Here is an 18419-nt window from a genome sequence, read left to right on the forward strand (position 1 = left end):
GTCATACAGTAAATATGTTTACTGTTTGGTGAAATATGAGACTGTTTTCCAAAGTAGCTGCATAAAATGAATATCAACTGAATTAAAACTGTTTCTTCTACCCTAGAATACTTCTGACATCAAATGTGTGGATTTTTCCCCCCACACCAAGCAAGTCTCCAGTTATCTGTGGACACCAACTGGGTGTACTACAATTCAGTTCTGAGACTATCCACCTGGTGTTAGTGCTGACCCCATAGGTTAAGGCTCCAGTCCCACAATACTGCTTCTGACTTCAGATAACAATTTCAAGAAGGTGCTTTCTGTATTTCTGACTGATTGGCTCTAAATCAGGGATTTCCATGACCTTCTCAGATTTGATAATTTGCTAGACTGTCTCACACAACTTGGGAAAACAGTTTACTTCCTGCGTTACCAGTTTATTATAAAAGGATAAATTCAGGAACAGCTAAATGGAAAACATGCATAGGGCAAGTTATGGGAGAAGCGGAATGGAACTTCCATGCTCTCTCTCAGTGCCATCCCAACACCTCAGCGTTTTCAGCAGTCAGGAAGCTCTCCCAATCTCTTTGATTATGTTTTTTTTATAGAGACTTCATTATGTAGGCATGATTGATTATATAATTTGCTATTAGTAATTAACTCAACCTCCAGCTCCTTTCCCCTCCCAGCAGGGTGAATTCCCTGGCAATCAGCCCCTATCCTGAGGGGTTTCCAAATTCACCTCATTAATATGAACTCAGACGTGGTTGAAGCAGGCTTGTTATGAATAACAAAAGACACTTTCACCTTTATTAATCCTGAGTTGTTTCAGAAGGTGGGAACTAAAACCAAATATTTTAACAAAATATATTTCTATTACTTTAATCCCTTAAGACATTACAAGGGTTTTAGGCGCTCTGGCTAGGAGCCAGGATGAAGACCAAAATATGTATTTCTCGTTTCACAATATCACACTGCACCCTTTTACATTCCACGAGCAGTTTATGAGGTTTCCATTTCTTCCACATTCTCACCAACACCTGGATTATTTATCGTTTGCAGCTATTATGAATAAAGGTGTTATTAACATTCATAAGTCTTTGGACATATTTCAGAGTATTCTTGAATAAATATCTAGGAATGGAACTGCTGCCTCCGAGGATTCTCAGTTTTATTTTGTAATTCTTTTAAATTTAGGAGTTAGTTTCGTAAGGCTTTTTACCCTTTTAAAGATTTTGACATTTTAACGTGTACATATTGATTGTTGACCTAAAACAATATAACAGCTTGGAGGTTGGATTCCCTCTTCCCATCGGCTCGTGACTACTCTCCACCCATTTACTGGGCGGTAACTATGTCCCACCCCCAAAGGTATGCCAGGTTTCTTGCAGTTGCGGGTTTTTTGTTTGTTTTTTTGACATCCTGTGACGGCATTATGGTGTCCGCTTTGCCGTGAATACTTCTCCAAGACTCCTCTCTGTCCTCAAAATCATCCTTTCATGTTCCACATTCAATCAGAAGCGTTCTCGGGATATCTCCTTTTTGGCTTATCCGTTTGCTCTTTTTCCCTCCCCTGGAAAGGCGTTTTTTGTTTCGTATTGTGTTTGTATGGACACCTTACTTCGAAGATGGCTGCGCCCACTGTGTCATTTCCCAAAGTGGACTACTTTTCTCCCCAGCCCGCTGAGGCGGATAGATGCTACCCCATGTTTGTCTTGCGTCAGCTCGAGTTTCTGAAAACCAGTTTGTGGCGCATGGTTTACGGTGCCGAGAAATGGGACGGTATTTCCGTGGCTTTTCACCGTTCGGAGCTTTCCCTGGCTGCTCGGGCCTTAACGGCCACTTCGCTTTCTGTACGTTAAGTCCTGAAAGATGGCGGCCCCGGAATCTGTGGCGAGTTGGACGCCGACATGTTACTTCCGTGAAAAGCCGGAAATAGGGGTGTCAGTGCTCCGTTCAAACGCCGCAGACCCTCAACGGCCGCCGTAGCCCAGCGCGGAGGCTGGGCGAGGGCTCTGCTAGAAGAGAGTTCACGGAAGTGCAGGTTCTGGGAGGTCGCCGTGGGGTCAGGAGAAAATCAAGTCCGCGTGTGGATCTCTGCGTGGAGCAGGATGAGAGGACCGAGGTGTCTGTGCGTGTCTGGGTAGGGTGGAGCCGTGGGGTGCCCAGGGGAGAGGAACCATGTGGGAGTCTGTGACTGGGGTATCTGTGGTTGGGGTGCCGTTGGAGTCAGTCGCGAAGGATACTGGTTGTCAGTGATAAAGGCCAGGCGAGGTACGCGATCGAAAGAACGTGGTCAGAGGTTGGTGTTTGTCTGCAGGGCTTAGTGATTGAGGCCTGCGGAAAGAAGTGATTTGTGTCAGCATAGGCGGCGTCTGCTGTGGATTCGGGATTTAACGGGCAGCTCACTGACAGAAGCTGGGGACTCCTGGCCAGCGAGCCCGGGTTTCTCGTCCAGGTTTTGGGATTATTCCTAATGGGTGTGACCAGTGTTTCGAGGGGTGATCCAGGTATCTGTCGTTCAGAGGTTTGGGACGGCTGAATCTGGCTGGTGGGTGGGCTGACGTTCAAACGTTCCTTTCCCTGGCAGTTCCTCAAGTCCAAGCTCCTCTCCTACGCCTTGTTTGCAAATCTACTTTGGATTTCGACATCTCTTTTCGATCCTGTAGAAATGAAAGCTTTGGAGATCTAAAATGAAACACATCTAAATAGGTAAGGTTTCTACTGAAAAGGACGATTTTGCCCTTCCTGCAGGTTTACTCTGTGTGGGTGTGTGCGTGTGTGGATGTGTGCGGGCGCGCACACACTTGTAAATATTTTCTTTCAGTTGTTCTAACCCAAGTAAAATAACGTCTCTTTTACCCCAATTTTGTTCTTCAGTGATAACGTTCATCTGTTTCCTTTATCGTCTTCATTTTTCTATGCTTGATTTTCACAATTCCAGTATACTGACGAAATATTGATATAATTTGCCTCATCGTTTAATTTTATATTATAAATATTCATAACACACATATAAAATTCTTTCTTTGTGAATTGTCTTGTAAATATTTCTGTTAACAGTATACCAAGAGGCAAACCTATGCCCTTAATGATCGGAATCACTCAATATGTACATTCATTTAGATAGAATTTAAAGGCTTAAATATTCAGTTATCCCTTTTGAGAACAGTTTATGAATCTGCATTTACCAAAGGGAGAGGTTCCCTGTACCTCATCTTCACTTTGATTTTTAATTTTTTTACCATTATGAATGGTGTCTTTTTACTTTTGACCTTTTTATTCACTCTTAATTTACTATTACATAGAAGACCAATTACATTGAGAATATAATGTTTTGCTCACTCCACCAGTTTCATTATTACAAGCTTCTCCACCCCCCCCCATGATTTTATCATGAACAGTTTCAAACATAGCAAGGTTTAAAGAATTATACATTTGAAGTCCTGTATTTTATCATCATGATTTTATTATGTTTCCTTTATCATTTATCTATCCATAGATCACTCCTCTACTCATCATTAATCCACTTTTTCACATTTTTCTAGTGTATTTCAGTGTAAGTTGCAGACATTTACAAATTTCACCGTAAGTATTTTAGTGAGCATGTGATTAGAGTTCTACTCGTAGCGTTTTTCTAATAACAGCTTTTTTATTCACATACCGTACAGTTCATCCACTTAAAGCATGTAATTCAGTGGTTTTTAGTATATCACAATTATGTGCAACCATCAGTGCAGTCAATTTTAGAACATTTTCATCACCTCTAAATGAAACCCCGTATCCTTAGCTACCACCCCTTATCCATCCATTCCCCCCTCTAAGCGACCGCTAATCTACTATCTCTGTAGATTTGCCCGTCCTGGATGTTTCATATAAATACCGTCATATAACATGCAGCCTTTTATTATTTTATTTTAGGGGGGTGGTAATTTGGTTTATTAATTATTATTATTGTTGTTATTTTTAACGAAGGTACTGGGGATTGAACCCAGGACTTCATGCACGCTAAGCACCTGCTCTGCCACTGATAATATGCAGTCTTTTGTGACTTGACTTCTTTCACTTGGCATAACATTTTCAAGGTTTAGCCAGGTAGTAGCAGGCACGAGTCCTTCATTCCTTTTTATACCTGAATAATATTCCGTTGTGTAGATACAGCACATGTTGTTTATCCTTTCACAGCTGATAGATATTTGGGTTGTTTCCACATTTTCACTATTATGAATACTGCTGCCGTAAGCATTTGAACAAGCTTTTGTGTGGACATGCTTTTACTTCTCTTGGATATAAATCTAGAGTGGACTTGCAGGATCATATGGTAAATACGTTTAACCGTTTGAGGAATTAGCACACTGTTTTCCCAAGTGGCTGCACCATTTTGCATTCTGACCAGCAGCGTCTGAGGGTTCTGGTTCTTCCACGTACTCACCAACACTTGTTATTTCTTATTTTTCTTATAGCCATCCCAGTGGGTGTGAAGTGGTATCTCGGTTGTTTTTATTTTATTTTCTCTGAAGACTAATAATGTTGAGCATCTTTTCATGTGCTTGTACTGTACATAACTTTGAAGTATGTGTCTTTTCACTGAATATAGATTGTTAGTATTTTTAATTGCTGCATAGTATTTCACTGGATATGTGTATTTTTACTTATTCAATTAATCCTCTGTTAGTAGACCTCAATAATACTTTTACATCAACTTTGCGTGTGTGTGCCATTATTTTGCAAAAATGCCTAGAAGTAGATTTTTTGATTCTGGTAATCTCTATTGAAAGTATTCAATACGTGTTAAGCTATTCCCCCAAAATACTCAGTCATGTAACACTGCTATAAGAGGTGTTTTGGACTGCTGTCAATTATATAAATTCTGTAATCAGCCATCTGACTAAAAACTTCTCATTATTATTACTTTTTAGGGTTTTTTTAGGGGGGGGATTAGGTATATATGTATGTATGTATTTATTTATTTAAACAGAATTACTGGAGATCAAACCCAGGGCCTTGTGCATGCTAAGCACCTGCTCTACCACTGAATTATCTCCTCCCCACTAAAAGCTTATTTTTTTATATGTATGTTCTCTGGAATCTCTGAAACTCTGACTCTTGCATAATCATATTGGGGAACTTCTTATAAATTGTTTCCTTTTCTCTGATATGGATTATCCTTACTTGACTCTTTATCAAACTAACCAAGTAGCATTTCCAGAATACTTATAAATAATGGTGGTAATATCATTCATCGTTGTCTTGTTCTTTCCTTTAGAGAAACTACTTATGTTGTTGCACTGAGCATATAGAGGATGTATTTGATTTTTTTTCTTCTTTGAGATGAAATTCACAAAAGAAAATCAACCGTTTTAAAGCCAACAATTCAACGGCTTTTAGTATATTCATAAAGTTGTGCAACCAGCACGTCCATCTAGTTCCAGAACATTTTTATCACCCCGAAAGGAAATCCTGTGAAAACAGTCATTCCTCATGTTCTCATTCCCCTGATCCTGGCAGCCATCAATCTCCATGGATTTACCTATTCTGGGTATTTCATATAAATGGAGTCATACAGAATATGACTTTTATGTCTGCCTTCTTTCACTTAATATAATATTCTTGTGGTTGTGTGTTGTGTCTTCTCTGTAGCCTTCACTTCCTGCTTGCACTAAAAGTAGAGATCAGCCAGAGGGAAAGCTTCAGGTCTTACCTGGTCTTTCTGAGCAGGTGTTCTGCCCTGTGTATGTACGTGGCTTTATAAACTCCCTAGTATCCACTTTTTTTTTTTTTCAAGTTCTTTTTAAAACCTTTTTTCTTAATTTTTTTTTATTTTGTTGGGGGAGGTAATTAGATTTATGTATTTAATTAATTAATTAATTTTAAATTGAAGTATAGTCAGTTACAATGTGTCCCTTTCTGGTGTACAGCATAATGTCCCAGTCATGCATCTATATGCATATATTCATTTTCATATTCTCTTTAATTAAAAGTTATTACAAGATATTGAATTTAGTTCTCTGTGCTATACAGAAGAAATTTGTCTTTTTATCTATTTTTATATATAGGGGTTAACATTTGCAGGTCTTAAACTCCCAAATTTAACCCCGCCCATCCCCCTCCCCTGGTAAGCATAATGTTTTATATTTTAATGGAGGTTCTCGGGTATGAACCCAGGACCTCGTGCATGCTAGGCATGTGCTCTACCCTCCCCATCACTGTTGCTTTTGAATGGCTTAATTTCATAAAGAAACTCTCTTTCCAGCTTTTTAAAAAATATTTTTCTAAATTTTATTTATTTTTAAAATATGTTTTATTGTTTTGTTTATTTTTAAAGAAAGCTTTGGGGGGTAATTATGTTTGTTTATTGTTTACCAGAGGTACCAGGGATTGAACCCAGGACCTTGCACATGCTAAGCGTGCACTCTACCACTGAGCCATACCCTCCTCTCTGCTTCCCAGCTTTTCCTCCCAATGTTTCAGCTGTGCCTCCACAGTATCTTTCACTCCAGGCAGCTGCACAATGTTTTTGAGAAATGCCCTCTGCTTCTCCACCCTAAGAGAGTTGCAAATGAGATGAAACAGGGTCGGGCACGTTGCATCAGCCCTTCATGTAGACCCCAGACAGAACAGAACAAAATAGAACAGACACACGCAATTCTTTGGCTAGTAAAGTCTACTCTGCTCCCGCCAGGACCAGGAACCGGGGTCCCACCCTGGGGATGCTGCCTGCCCCCTTCAAGACCACCACCATACTGGGGAGGTGGAGAAGCAAGAGCAAAGAAAACTGGCACAGAGCTTGCCTACCATTTTTCAGTTGCCTTTATCTTGATTCAGTGTTAACTCTGTTGCGGTAAAGCTTTGACGGTTTCTCAGAGTTCTGACAGTTCTTGTCTTGTTTTTTATCCTGTTTTTACTTGGTTTTTTGATGTTTCTTTGGCAGGACAGGCCCTTGGTGCTGTCTATGCTGCCATTTCCACTCACTGGGATTTTCTTCCAATGATGTACATGATTTTTGGGGGGGGTCACTGATGCTTTTTTAAAGAAATAAACTGATGCAGAGGCAACTTAAGTCATATCTTCTAGTCCATCCTGCTTTCCTGCCCCAGAAATTATGGGTTTGTTTGTCTGTTTGTTTATCTTTGGGGGGGAGGGGGAGGTAACTAGGCTTGTTTATTTCTTAGCTTTCTGAAACTCATTTCTATCATGTGTGTTTTTGTGCTTTCACTAAATGTGTATATATCCACAAATAATAACCTTGTTTTCTATGCTTTACTTTTTTTCTCTTGGTTTGCCTTTGTTTGTTTCTTTCACATAATGATGATTAGTGAAGATGGTTCAAAGGCTTTTGAACAGGTACATGGGCACTCATGGTTTTCAAGCAGTAGATTTCAAGGTCCTCACTTTTTAGATATTCTCTTTCCCAAAACTGGTCTGTGATCATTCCCCTGCTGCGGGGACATCAGGTTGTGCTGGTTCTCGCTTCCCATCCCCCCTTTCATAGTCACCCCACTTCCATGTCACAGAAGGAAGAAATACAACCCCCAAGTTCACAATCTTATGTTTTATTGCTCCAGAGTATAATGGCCCCTGGGGCATCAGAGAAAGGGACAGATGGCCATGAAATCAGGTGAGTGACAGTGGCGGTGACATCTGGGTCCAGAGGAGATGTACACTCAAAGTGAAATTACTTTTCAGCCTGCAGGTCCTGGCTCCCTGAGCAAGATACATCAGATGACGTGAGAAAGTTCCAGGACTCGGATATCATCATTAGTGGGAGCACCATTGACCAGAGACTAAGATTTCTAACCAGAAGTTTAGGGCAGTTTAAGAAGAGACCCAAGAGACATCTTTGTCTTTGGCCATTGCCCAAAAACAGAAGAGGATGATCAAGGACCAGGTGACTTTTGCTTTGTTCTAGTCCTTCATTCTGTGATTGATTTCTGTAAGACTTTCAAAGACCATTGAATTAAGTAGAAATTAAGAAACTGGTAAATTAAGATTTGCGCAGAAATAAATTTAGATCTAACTTCAACATCACTGCAAAGTAGCACAGGGAATAGATTGTTCATGGGATCTACACTAAATGACTCATGGTGGGACATCATGTGGTGAGGGAGGGTAAAGCTCAGTGGTAGAGTGCGTGCTTAGCATGCACGAGGTCCTGGGTTCAATCCCCAGTACCTCCATTAAATGAATAAATAAACCCAATTACTTCCCCTGAAAGAAAGAAACAAACAAACAAGAAAGGGGCATCATGTGTGACTGGAGCATCCTGTGGGTTATGTCTGCCGTCATCTTCTGTCTAGTATCTGACAGCCCTCATGGCCAGGGCATCCTGGTGATCACAGAAGGCAGACCTGTTCCTCAGGGGAGGTCACTGTTGCCTGGCACTACACTCAGGCCTGAGGACTTTTTTTCTTTTTTTAATATATACATTTGTGGGGGGGTTGTTTTTTGTTTTTTTTCCTTGGGTGGGAGTAATTAGGTTTATATATGTACATATTTATTTATTTATTTTGTACTGGAGATTGAACCCAGGATCTTGTGCATGCTAAGCACATGCTTCACTGCTGAACTGTCCCCTTTCCCCACATCCTTTTTTTTTTTTAATTTTTAAATTGATTTAATTAATTTTTTTTTTTTTTACAAGGGAAGGTAGTTAGGTTTATTTATTTACTTTAATGGCGGTTCTGGGGACTGAACGCAGGCCCTCGTAATGCTGAGCATGTGCTCTACCACTGAGCTCTACCCTCCCCTTCTCAAGACTTTTTAAAACGGTTCTTCCTAGAGATAATATGATAAACAGTGACCTTAACTCTAGCCCTCTCACAAATGCAAAAGCTGGTTCCTCAGAGACCCCTTTGGGACTAGATGAGGAAAACTCAGCAGGCACAGTTCTTTACGCCCCGTGGACCCAGCTTTGCAGCGTGCTGTCTGGGTCATCTAGGGATAAAACGCAGGTGATGTAAGAAAATGGAAAGATTGCATGACTTTCAGAGGTCCTTTATGAACAGGGGACTGAACTGGTGTTTGAGTACAAATTTGGAAGGAGAGAGCTGCAGGTACCATCTGATAACGTTGTTGGGATCCCGAGGGCTTGCTTTAGAATTTCCCGCTGTCCAAGGTAGTCCACTCTCCTTCCCTGTGTTCAAAGCCAAGTCCTACTGCCTCATCTTGTATGACCTTTCAAAGATGTAATAATACAAATGGGCATGAGTCCATTTTAAAAACGCCATTGATTACAAAACACATAGAGTGAAAAAGTAAGCTTCCTCATCTCCTGGTGTTGCTTAACAAGCAGGCAGGAGCGTGTACTTCCTGTCCCTGTGCCGTGTGTGTACCTGTGTCTATACAGATGTTCGCAGGTGGATCTAGCTCAGGTTTTAGGTCTTTGGATATTGCCTTCCCTTTACCGTAATTATGCGTTGGGAATCGGAATTGGGGAAGGTTAGATCTCACTGTAGCCTCTTTATTTATATTATTACTTTATATATTCCATCGTTTTGTCCTTTGCTGCATTTTGAGTAATACCTTCAGATCTACCTTCCAGTTTATTATCTCTGCAGTGTATCTGATACGCTGTGAACCTGACTAGTAACATAAGTATAAGTAATGTACATACATGTGTATGTATTTGTGTGTTTTGTGAAGGATGCTGTTTATTTTCTTAGTTTGCATAATGTTCTTTAATAATCTCTGGTTCTTTGGACATGCTTTATTTTTAATTTTTATATTTAAAGCTTTTTTTGGTGGGGTGTGGGGAGGGGAGTAATTGGGTTTATTTATTTATTTTCAGTGGAGGCACTGGGGATTGAACCCAGGACCTCATGCATGCTAAGCATGTGTTCTCCCACTGAGCTGTTTCCCTCCCCCCAGACATGTTTTAGAAAGATGTTTTTATTTTTCCTAACCTATAAAACATACTTATTTAATATGTAGTACCTTGTAATTATAGCCTGGGGTTTCTTCATGGTTGACTCTGATAATGGTTATGAATTTCATGCTCCATGTAGGAATGTGTTTTATTTCTTCTGATGTCACTAGAATATATTTAATACCTGGCAAATAGGTAGTTGCTTCAAAAAAATAAATATACAGCAAATGCTTCAAATATTTATTACAGATGCTTCTAGTTTAGCAAGAGGATTTAATGACTACTTATTACAGAACCTTCTGATTGGTTGAATGATGGTCGACTGCACAGTTACAAAATATTTTCTTGACATAGATTTGAAGATGGGTAGATTTTGCTTCTAGACAACATAGTTTAAAAAAACTGTTGAACCACCTGTGTATATAGATGTAGCCTAAATGGTGAAAAGGTGCAGAGCAACTTCCTACACATTCCTTCCTCTTCGATAGCTAGAGAAACACTCAATTAAACAGACTGTGTTGTTACAGGGATCGCTGACCCTAGAGGATGTGGCCGTGGACTTCACGTGGGAGGAATGGCAGCTCCTGGCACCTGCCCAGAAGGCCCTGTACCGGGACGTGATGCTGGAGAACTACAGCCATCTGGTGTCCGTGGGTGAGGACCGCTCCCGGTTACTCAGAGGGTCCCCAATCAGTGGCCTTTCCTTTCTCAGCTTCTGAGAGCTCTTTAGCATCTGTGATGCTCTGAAGTGACCTGTGAGTCTCAGTTCCCTCTCTGGTCCCAGACTACAGAGTGTGATGTGCCCTCTCCTGGGAGAAAAGCCTTTCCTTTGCTGACTTGCAAATTGCATCGTTCCTAGAATATAACCTTCTCCCACGCTGGCCAGTTCACGGTCCTGTCTCTTCTGTCGTTTCCTATAAACAGGATATCAGGCCAGCAAGACAGATGTGCTCTCCAGGTTGGGACGAGGAGAACTCTGGACGGTAGAAGATGAAATCTGTGGTCAGATTTGTCCAGGTGGGTGAGAGAGAGCTGGCGAGGGGGCAGCCGGGGGAACCACTTTGTAGTCTTTCAGAGATGTCACAGTGTGAGGGTCTGAGGACAGACAGACACTCCATGAATCTCACAGAAGACCTCTTTTTTCTTTTAGGTTTGTAGAGGAATATTTCTTGGTAGTTGACCTCTTTATTTCACCCAGGTCTTGATTTTTTATTTTTCCCTCTAGGTTTCTTAGAATTCTCAAATCTTACCATCTTTCTTCCCCTACCATTGTATTACTACCTGTTTTTTGTTTGTTTGTTTGTTTCTTTTTCCAGTGGAGGGACTGGGGAGTGAACCCAGGACCTCATGCATGCTAAGCACGCGCTCTACCACTGAGCTGTACCCTCCCCTCCCCCTTTACTACCTGTTCCTTCTCCTTTTCTTACTATGAAGTTCACCTTCCATGCCCCTCTCTCGAGAGATGTTTGATTTTAACACTGTCTTCTGGCTCCTGAACCTTTTTGTTCCTTTGGGTAGCGTGGATTTCACTTCCTAACTTCCATCCCACCTTTGATGGGGGGTTAGGAGTTTTGTTTTTGTTTTCAATTTTTTAACGAAGTGTAGTTGATTCACAATGTTAGTTCCAGGCATACAGCAAAGCAATTCAGTTATACATATACATGTATATATTTTTTCTTTTCAGGTTCTTTTTCATTATAGGTTATTACAAGAAATTAAATATAATTTCCTGTGCTCTACAGTAGGTCCTTGTTGTTTATCTATTTTATATATAGTAATGTATGTCTGTTAATCCCCAACCCCCAATTTATCCCTCCCTGCCCTTTCCTCTTTGGTAACCATAGTTTGTTTTCTATGTCCATGAGTCTGTTTTCGGTTTGAAATTAGAATTTGTATCTTTTTTTTTTTAGATTCCACATATAAGTGATATCATACAATATTTGTCTTTGTCTTTGTCTAACTTCACTCAATATGATCATCTCTAAGTCCATCCATGTTACTGCAATTCTTACTATTTCTTAAAATTTCTCATTCTCTGTTCCCAGCCCAAACCACATTAAACCATATGCTTGCTTTGGTTTAACTTCTTTGTATGATCATTCGTTCTGATCATTATAATACTGTTAAATCCCCAAGGGGATTAGGATTTCAGTGTATGAATTCTGGGGGGAGGATAGACATTCAGTCTATGGCACCTTCTGTTATTCACATCGTATATCCTGGCTCTGCTGGAAAAGCCTCGGTCCTCCTCTTGGGTCTGTCCTTGGCCCTCACACCACTACCACACTCACAACTGACTCCAGATGTGTGGGAGTTTTCCCCCACAACAAGCAATTCTCTGCCACACCAGCTGGCTGTCCTACAGTTTAACTCAATTCTGACACTGTCTGCCTGGAGAAACATCAGACCCCCCAGGTTAAGGGCTCAGTCCCACAGGGCTGCCCCCACCTCCACTTCAGATGCCAAACACGAGTCCAGGTTGTTGCCTGTGCTTCTGACCAACTGGGCATAGATCGGAGGTTTTCAAGGCTCCCTGCTCAGGTTCCATTAATTTGCTAGAGTGGCCGCCAGAACTCAGAGAAACATTTTGCTTATTAGATCACCAGCTTATTATAAAAGGGTGTCACTCAGGAACAGCCTGATGGAAGAGACGCCCAGGGCGAGGTGTGCAGACAGGGGCTCGGAGCTTCCGTGCCTCTCCTGGTGCCCCCACCCCCACACCTCCGTGTGTTCAGCCACCCGGAAGCTCTCTGAACCCCCTACTTTTGTCATTTTTATGGCGGCTTCATCACCATAGGCACCACTGATCATGAACTTCATTTCCAGCCCTTCCCTCTTCCTGGAGAGCGGGGGCTGGGGCTGAAAGTTCCAAGCTGCTCTTTTTTTTTTAAATTTTTATTTCTGAAGTTACTATCTCCAGTTCTCTTTATTCAAAGTCTTTTGTTTGAGTTTTTTTTTGGTGGTGGGGTAATTAGGTTTTTAAAATTTATTTAATGGAGGTACTGGGGACTGAACCCAGGACCTTGTGCATGCTGGGCACGTGCTCTACCACTGAGCTACACCCTCCCTGCCTTATATTTATATACAGATGATTCCCACATTGTTATCTCCAGTTCTGACCTTTCTAAAGATCTTTCTATCCAGTTGAAATCTTCACATACCTGAAACCCACCTGAAGGTTGATGTGCTTGGAAATGCACCCTGATTTTCCCGCATGGTGACCCTCAGTAATAGTCCCCCATCACATCCGAAACCCCTCCTGACCCATCCAGCAGCCGAGCTCAGAGAATTAGGAATAATTCCTGGTTCCTCACTTATCGTAGAAACCACGACAGAGCCTTGTCTTTTCTGTGTCTAGACTATATCCCGATTTCCCCCACTTTGCTCGCCATTGCTCCCTCAAACCGCTTGTCACAATTTGTGTCTGCCTTCTTTATCATTGCTTTCATGTTCAGTTTTTCCCTGACTGGACTTTAAACACATATTTATATGTTTCTCTATCCTCATCACCAGTACATTGCTTGGTACATAGCCATAATTTAATTTAATAAGGATTTGTGGCTGTGTGAATGTGTCCTACATCATTTTGAAACAGATACCCCTCTCTCTTCTGTGGTCTAGTGCTAATTATAATTGATTTTTTTTAATTGAAGTGTGATCAGTTTACAATGTTATGTTAATTTCTGATGTACAGCGTAATATTTTAGTCTTCCGTATACACATATATTCCTTTTCATATTCTTTTTCATTATAGGTTATTACAAGATACTGAATATAGTTCCCTGTGCTCTTCAGTAGAAACTTGTTCTTTATGTGTTTTATAGAGAGTAGTTAGTATCTGCAAACCTCAAACCGCCAGTTTATCCCTTCCCACCCCTTTCCCCTCTGGTGACCGTAAGTTTGGTAACTTGGTTTTATTTTACTATCTCAGCATAATCTGTAAGGCCACAATGACAAAGCATTGCTCATTTTGAATGCTCTAACCCTGTGTATGCCCTGACTATTTTTACCTTGTATTTCCTTTGTTTATGTTATTGTGTTTTACCTTGTCCAAGTGAAAACAAGGATATATTTATGTGGAACTTTTTAAAACTGAGGTCATGGTGTTGTCCATGAAGAGCCAGCTTACACAAAGGCATTTGTTAAATAGTTTCACTCTGTATCAAGCTCATGGGAAGATTCATTCTTCTCTTCTTTCCTAGAAATGAGGAAAGGTGACTGTCATCTCCAGGAGCACCTGCAAAATCAAAGATGTCCAAGGGGAATGGAACGATGTCACAAACAAAACGCACTTGGCAACATCGTTCACTGGAGCAAAAATAACTTTCCTTTAAGGCAAAATCATGATGTATTTGACTTACATGGGAAAACACTGAAATCAGATTTAAGTGTGGTCAACCAGAACAGAAGCTGTGAAGTCAGGAACCCTGTGGAGGTTAATGGAGATATGAAGTCCTTCCTCCATGCAAAGCATGAACAATTCCATCCTGAAATTAAGTCTCCTGAAGGTGGACGTTCTGTGAAGACAAATTCACAATGTATTAGGCACCTAGGAACTCCAAAAATCAGTAAAGCCCACGTATGCACTGAATGTGGGAAAGCCTTCGTCAAGAAGTCCCGCCTCACCTATCATCAGAGAGTTCACACAGGAGAGAAACCTCACGGGTGCAGTGTATGTGGGAAAGCCTTCTCCAGGAAGTCCAGGCTCACTGAACATCAGAAGACTCATATCAGAGAGAAACAGTATGCATGCAGCGAGTGTGACAGAGCTTTCCCCAAGGTATCACGGCTACTTATCCATCAGAAGACTCATACAGGAGAGAAACCCTACGTATGCAATGAATGTGGGAAAGGCTTCATCAAGAAGTCTCGGCTTGTTAACCATCAGAGAGTTCATACAGGGGAGAAACCTCACGGGTGCAGCCTGTGCGACAAGGCCTTCTCCAGGAAGTCCAGGCTCGTCGAGCATCAGAGAACTCACACAGGAGAGAAACCCTACGAATGTACCGAATGTGATAAAGCCTTCCGCTGGAAATCACAGCTCAACTCGCACCAGAAAACTCATACAGGAGAGAAGTCTTATATATGCAGTGACTGTGGCAAAGGCTTCATCCAGAAGGGCAATTTCATCGTACATCAGCGAACTCACACAGGAGAGAGACCCTACGTATGCAGTGAATGTGGCAAAGGCTTCATCCAGAAGGGCAATCTCCTTATACATCAGCGAACTCACACTGGAGAGAAACCTTACGTATGCACTGAATGTGGGAAAGGCTTCAGCCAGAAAACGTGCCTTATCTCACATCAGAGATTTCACACTGGAAAGACTCCCTTTGTATGCACTGAATGTGGAAAATCCTGTTCACACAGGTCTGGTCTCATTCACCATCGGAGAATTCACACAGGCGAGAAGCCCTACACGTGCAGCGACTGTGGGAAAGCCTTCAGGGACAAGTCATGCCTCAACAGACACCGAAGAACTCACACAGGAGAGAGACCCTATCGCTGCGCTGACTGTAGGAAAGCCTTCTCCCACTTGTCCTGCCTTGTTTATCACAAGAGGATGCTGCATGCGAGAGAGAAACGGGGAGCTTCAGTCAAGTTGGAGAATCCTTTCTCAAAGAGTCCCGGCTCATCACATTCGAGGGATATTGTACAGGGGGAAGCCGCTGTTACCGTGGTGACCCTGCAGGCGCCTTCCGTGGCAGCTCAGACTCCATCCCACATCAGTGGGTTCCTGGCAGATAGGAGCGTAGCCCTGGGGGGACAGCCAGGTGCCAGTTACACAGCATCCGCGGGTCATGTTTGCACAGAATAGAAACCTAATGAATGCGGTGAATGTGGCAGCACCTTCAGTGACCAGTTACATGATGTTTTATGTCACAAAAAACACACAGGGATAAACTGAAACAATCCAGCTGGAAACCCTTGAATAAAACCTCGCTCACTGTGTGCGGGTGAGTATATACCGAGACAAATATGAGCAGGGACTGGGAAAGCCTCTTGTGGAAAGACAGACCCTCTCAGAGCTTCATGGGTCACGTACCATCAATGAGGTCATAGTTGGTAGAAATATAATGACTGGAAAAGCCCTTCCCGAGAAAAAAGACTTCAGTAGGTATCAGAGTTCACACAGGAGAGAAACTGTCGGACCCTTGAAGGCAGTACGTGTAGCAGGGTTGTCAGTGGCACGTTCTGCCTCGTCAGTTGGCAGAGGGAATAGTGGAGAAATGAAATTCTGGACTTACCAGCTGTGGAACATCTTCAGCAAAATATCAGAATGTGCACAAAGCGAATAAACCCTGTGAAAATGAAGAAAATTTTAGAGATGTCTCTAACCATTCTAACAACAGTACGTCAGGTAAAATACATAGTGTACATTTTAGGACAACAGACCTTGAAGCAACTCCTGGTTGGTATGTCAGCGGCTCCTTACTTGAAAGGAGGTTGGCTCTGGTGTACGTCGTTGGTTAAAGTTCTAATGCAGTGCACCCCCCTCTTTTGGGAGGAGGGGTGCATGAGATTCCTTTTCCCACCCAGGATCATTACGTGGCTAGCTCTGAGATTCCTTCAGTTCTAAATTTATTCAATTTATTATTTCAGACTCCCCAAATCCTTCAGAAGGAAATGGAATACATTCCATTCAGTAATGTAATAGAGCATGTTTGACAGAGCATGTTTGCATGCTTAACTTTATAAATCTCACCTGGAGGCACACAGCTCAAAATTTGCAGACAACCTATCAGCCGAGCTCTTGCCCTAGGAGACAGTTTCCAGCCTGTGCACACACCACTCAGAACAACTTCAACAACTATTTCCTTTACCTGGTGCTGTTCTAGGACCTATAGATGATGACAGTGATGAACTTAACAGAAATTCCTTGCCACCTTTGAGCTGGCAATTTTTTAAAAGCTAGGTTTCAAGCCTGTAGCAGTTTTACCCTCCAGCAAAGATAATCAAAGGCTGTGTACACCTACATTCGTTGAAAAGGATGTATAATATAAAGAACAAAATACCCTGATAACTTCCTGTTCAAGGGACATATTGGATGGGAAACAGGAAAGAATTCACTTAATTTTACATAAAATAGGGTATGGATACTTATTTTTTAAATGTCCACATCTCATCACTTCACCTCGATGATAAATTCCTTGACTGTTTATAGATAATTGAATATTCCCCAGCACATGGAAAAATTGAGAATTCATTATATGTAGATTTGAAAATAAATGAAGGTGAGTGAGTGATGTAAGGGACTAATCAATCAAAATTATTTTTGTCAAAGAAGGAAAGAAGCTTCTGGAAAGAAATTCCAAGGATCACAATTACTCCAAGAAACATTTATTTTAAAAATAAGCCTGAACAGAGGCTCCTGCTGGAATGTGAAAGAGCAGAGCAGAGGAGGAGGAGGGTCCGTAGAATAAAACCAATCAATGGACGAAAATAACTTTCAAAATAGAGGATGGTACGCGAGGATGTGGGGAGGTGAGATCCCTTTGGATGTCTTGGAGGAAAAACGCTTAGATTTGTCCGCAGGCCCGTCACCTTGTAGAGCTGCCAGCATCTCAAAGATCTAAGCTCTGTAACCTGAGAAATTGAGACATGTGGTTTAGCCTCATCATTTTCATTGTCCTGGGAAGGGGGCCCTTGTCCTCTCTTCTATACTCAGGGTTTTTCTCTTGATCCAATAAAGATCTATCCAGTTTAAAAACAGTGAGTCCTGCTTATAAGGGAAAAAAATGTAGAAACTGACCATGGAGTGGCTGTCTCATAATTGAATTCCAAACTATGAGTTTGAGTCATTCACTACAGCAATATTCTTTTGAGCATCTGCACTGTGCTGGGCACTGTCCTAAACACAGGATACACCGGTGAACAAAACGTGCTAAGTATTGGCCTCTCACAGGATGGATTCAGGACAGATGCTCTTCAGCAAAGGATCAGAAGTGAATTCTTCAACTCAGACTGCAGATCCCCTCCACCTCTTGTCTTGTGAATCTGCACATCCTGTCGGGGCAGTCATGGCATCTTGAAATCATCACTCAGGCTTCCAGAATTGGCTGCCTGGAGCCCTGAGGACCAGGTGCTGAAGTCAGGTGTTGGCATCCCGGCTAAATAAAAACGTCAGTGGGTAACCTAATTAGGTAACTGACTCCTTCAAAACCAAGAGTTTTCAGATTAAAAAATTACCACCTCCAGATTCAGATCCCAGAGTCCCAGCGAAGTCTCGTTTTCCTCTGTCTGCTAGTACTCAGCATACCGCCTGACTCATAGAAATATTCTGCCGGCGCAGCTGGTCTAACATTGTTTTGTACGCCCATGCAGTTCAACAGGTCTAAATAAAATAAAATATATTTTAAATACAAAAAACAAATTAATGGGATAGATGGTTCCAGTTTGCCCTCTCAAAGAAGGCTGAACCAACGTATATATTCTACTGTTCCACTCCCTCGTATTCATAAAAACTATAGCTAACCGGGCTGGGGGAGGTATAGCTCAGTGGCAGAGTGCGTGCTTAGCACGCCCAAGGTCCTGGGATCAATCCCCAGTACCTCCATTTTTAAAAAACACA

General features: G+C 41.8%; 1 protein-coding gene across 1 annotated transcript; it reads left to right on the top strand.

The window, feature by feature from the left end:
* The first annotated feature begins 1964 nt into the window (after window positions 1–1964).
* On the top strand, window positions 1965–17558 carry ZNF613 (zinc finger protein 613). The gene is given in 7 exon segments (XM_064489766.1): window positions 1965–2113; window positions 2573–2694; window positions 7669–7870; window positions 10375–10501; window positions 10772–10864; window positions 14050–15422; window positions 15425–17558. Coding segments are annotated over 5 exon segments (1779 nt in total). The 5' UTR covers window positions 1965–2113; window positions 2573–2694; window positions 7669–7855; the 3' UTR covers window positions 15596–17558.
* The last annotated feature ends 861 nt before the right edge of the window (window positions 17559–18419 follow it).

This window comes from Camelus dromedarius, chromosome 9 (genome assembly GCF_036321535.1).
Source record: "Camelus dromedarius isolate mCamDro1 chromosome 9, mCamDro1.pat, whole genome shotgun sequence".
Classification (NCBI taxonomy): Eukaryota; Metazoa; Chordata; class Mammalia; order Artiodactyla; family Camelidae; genus Camelus; species Camelus dromedarius.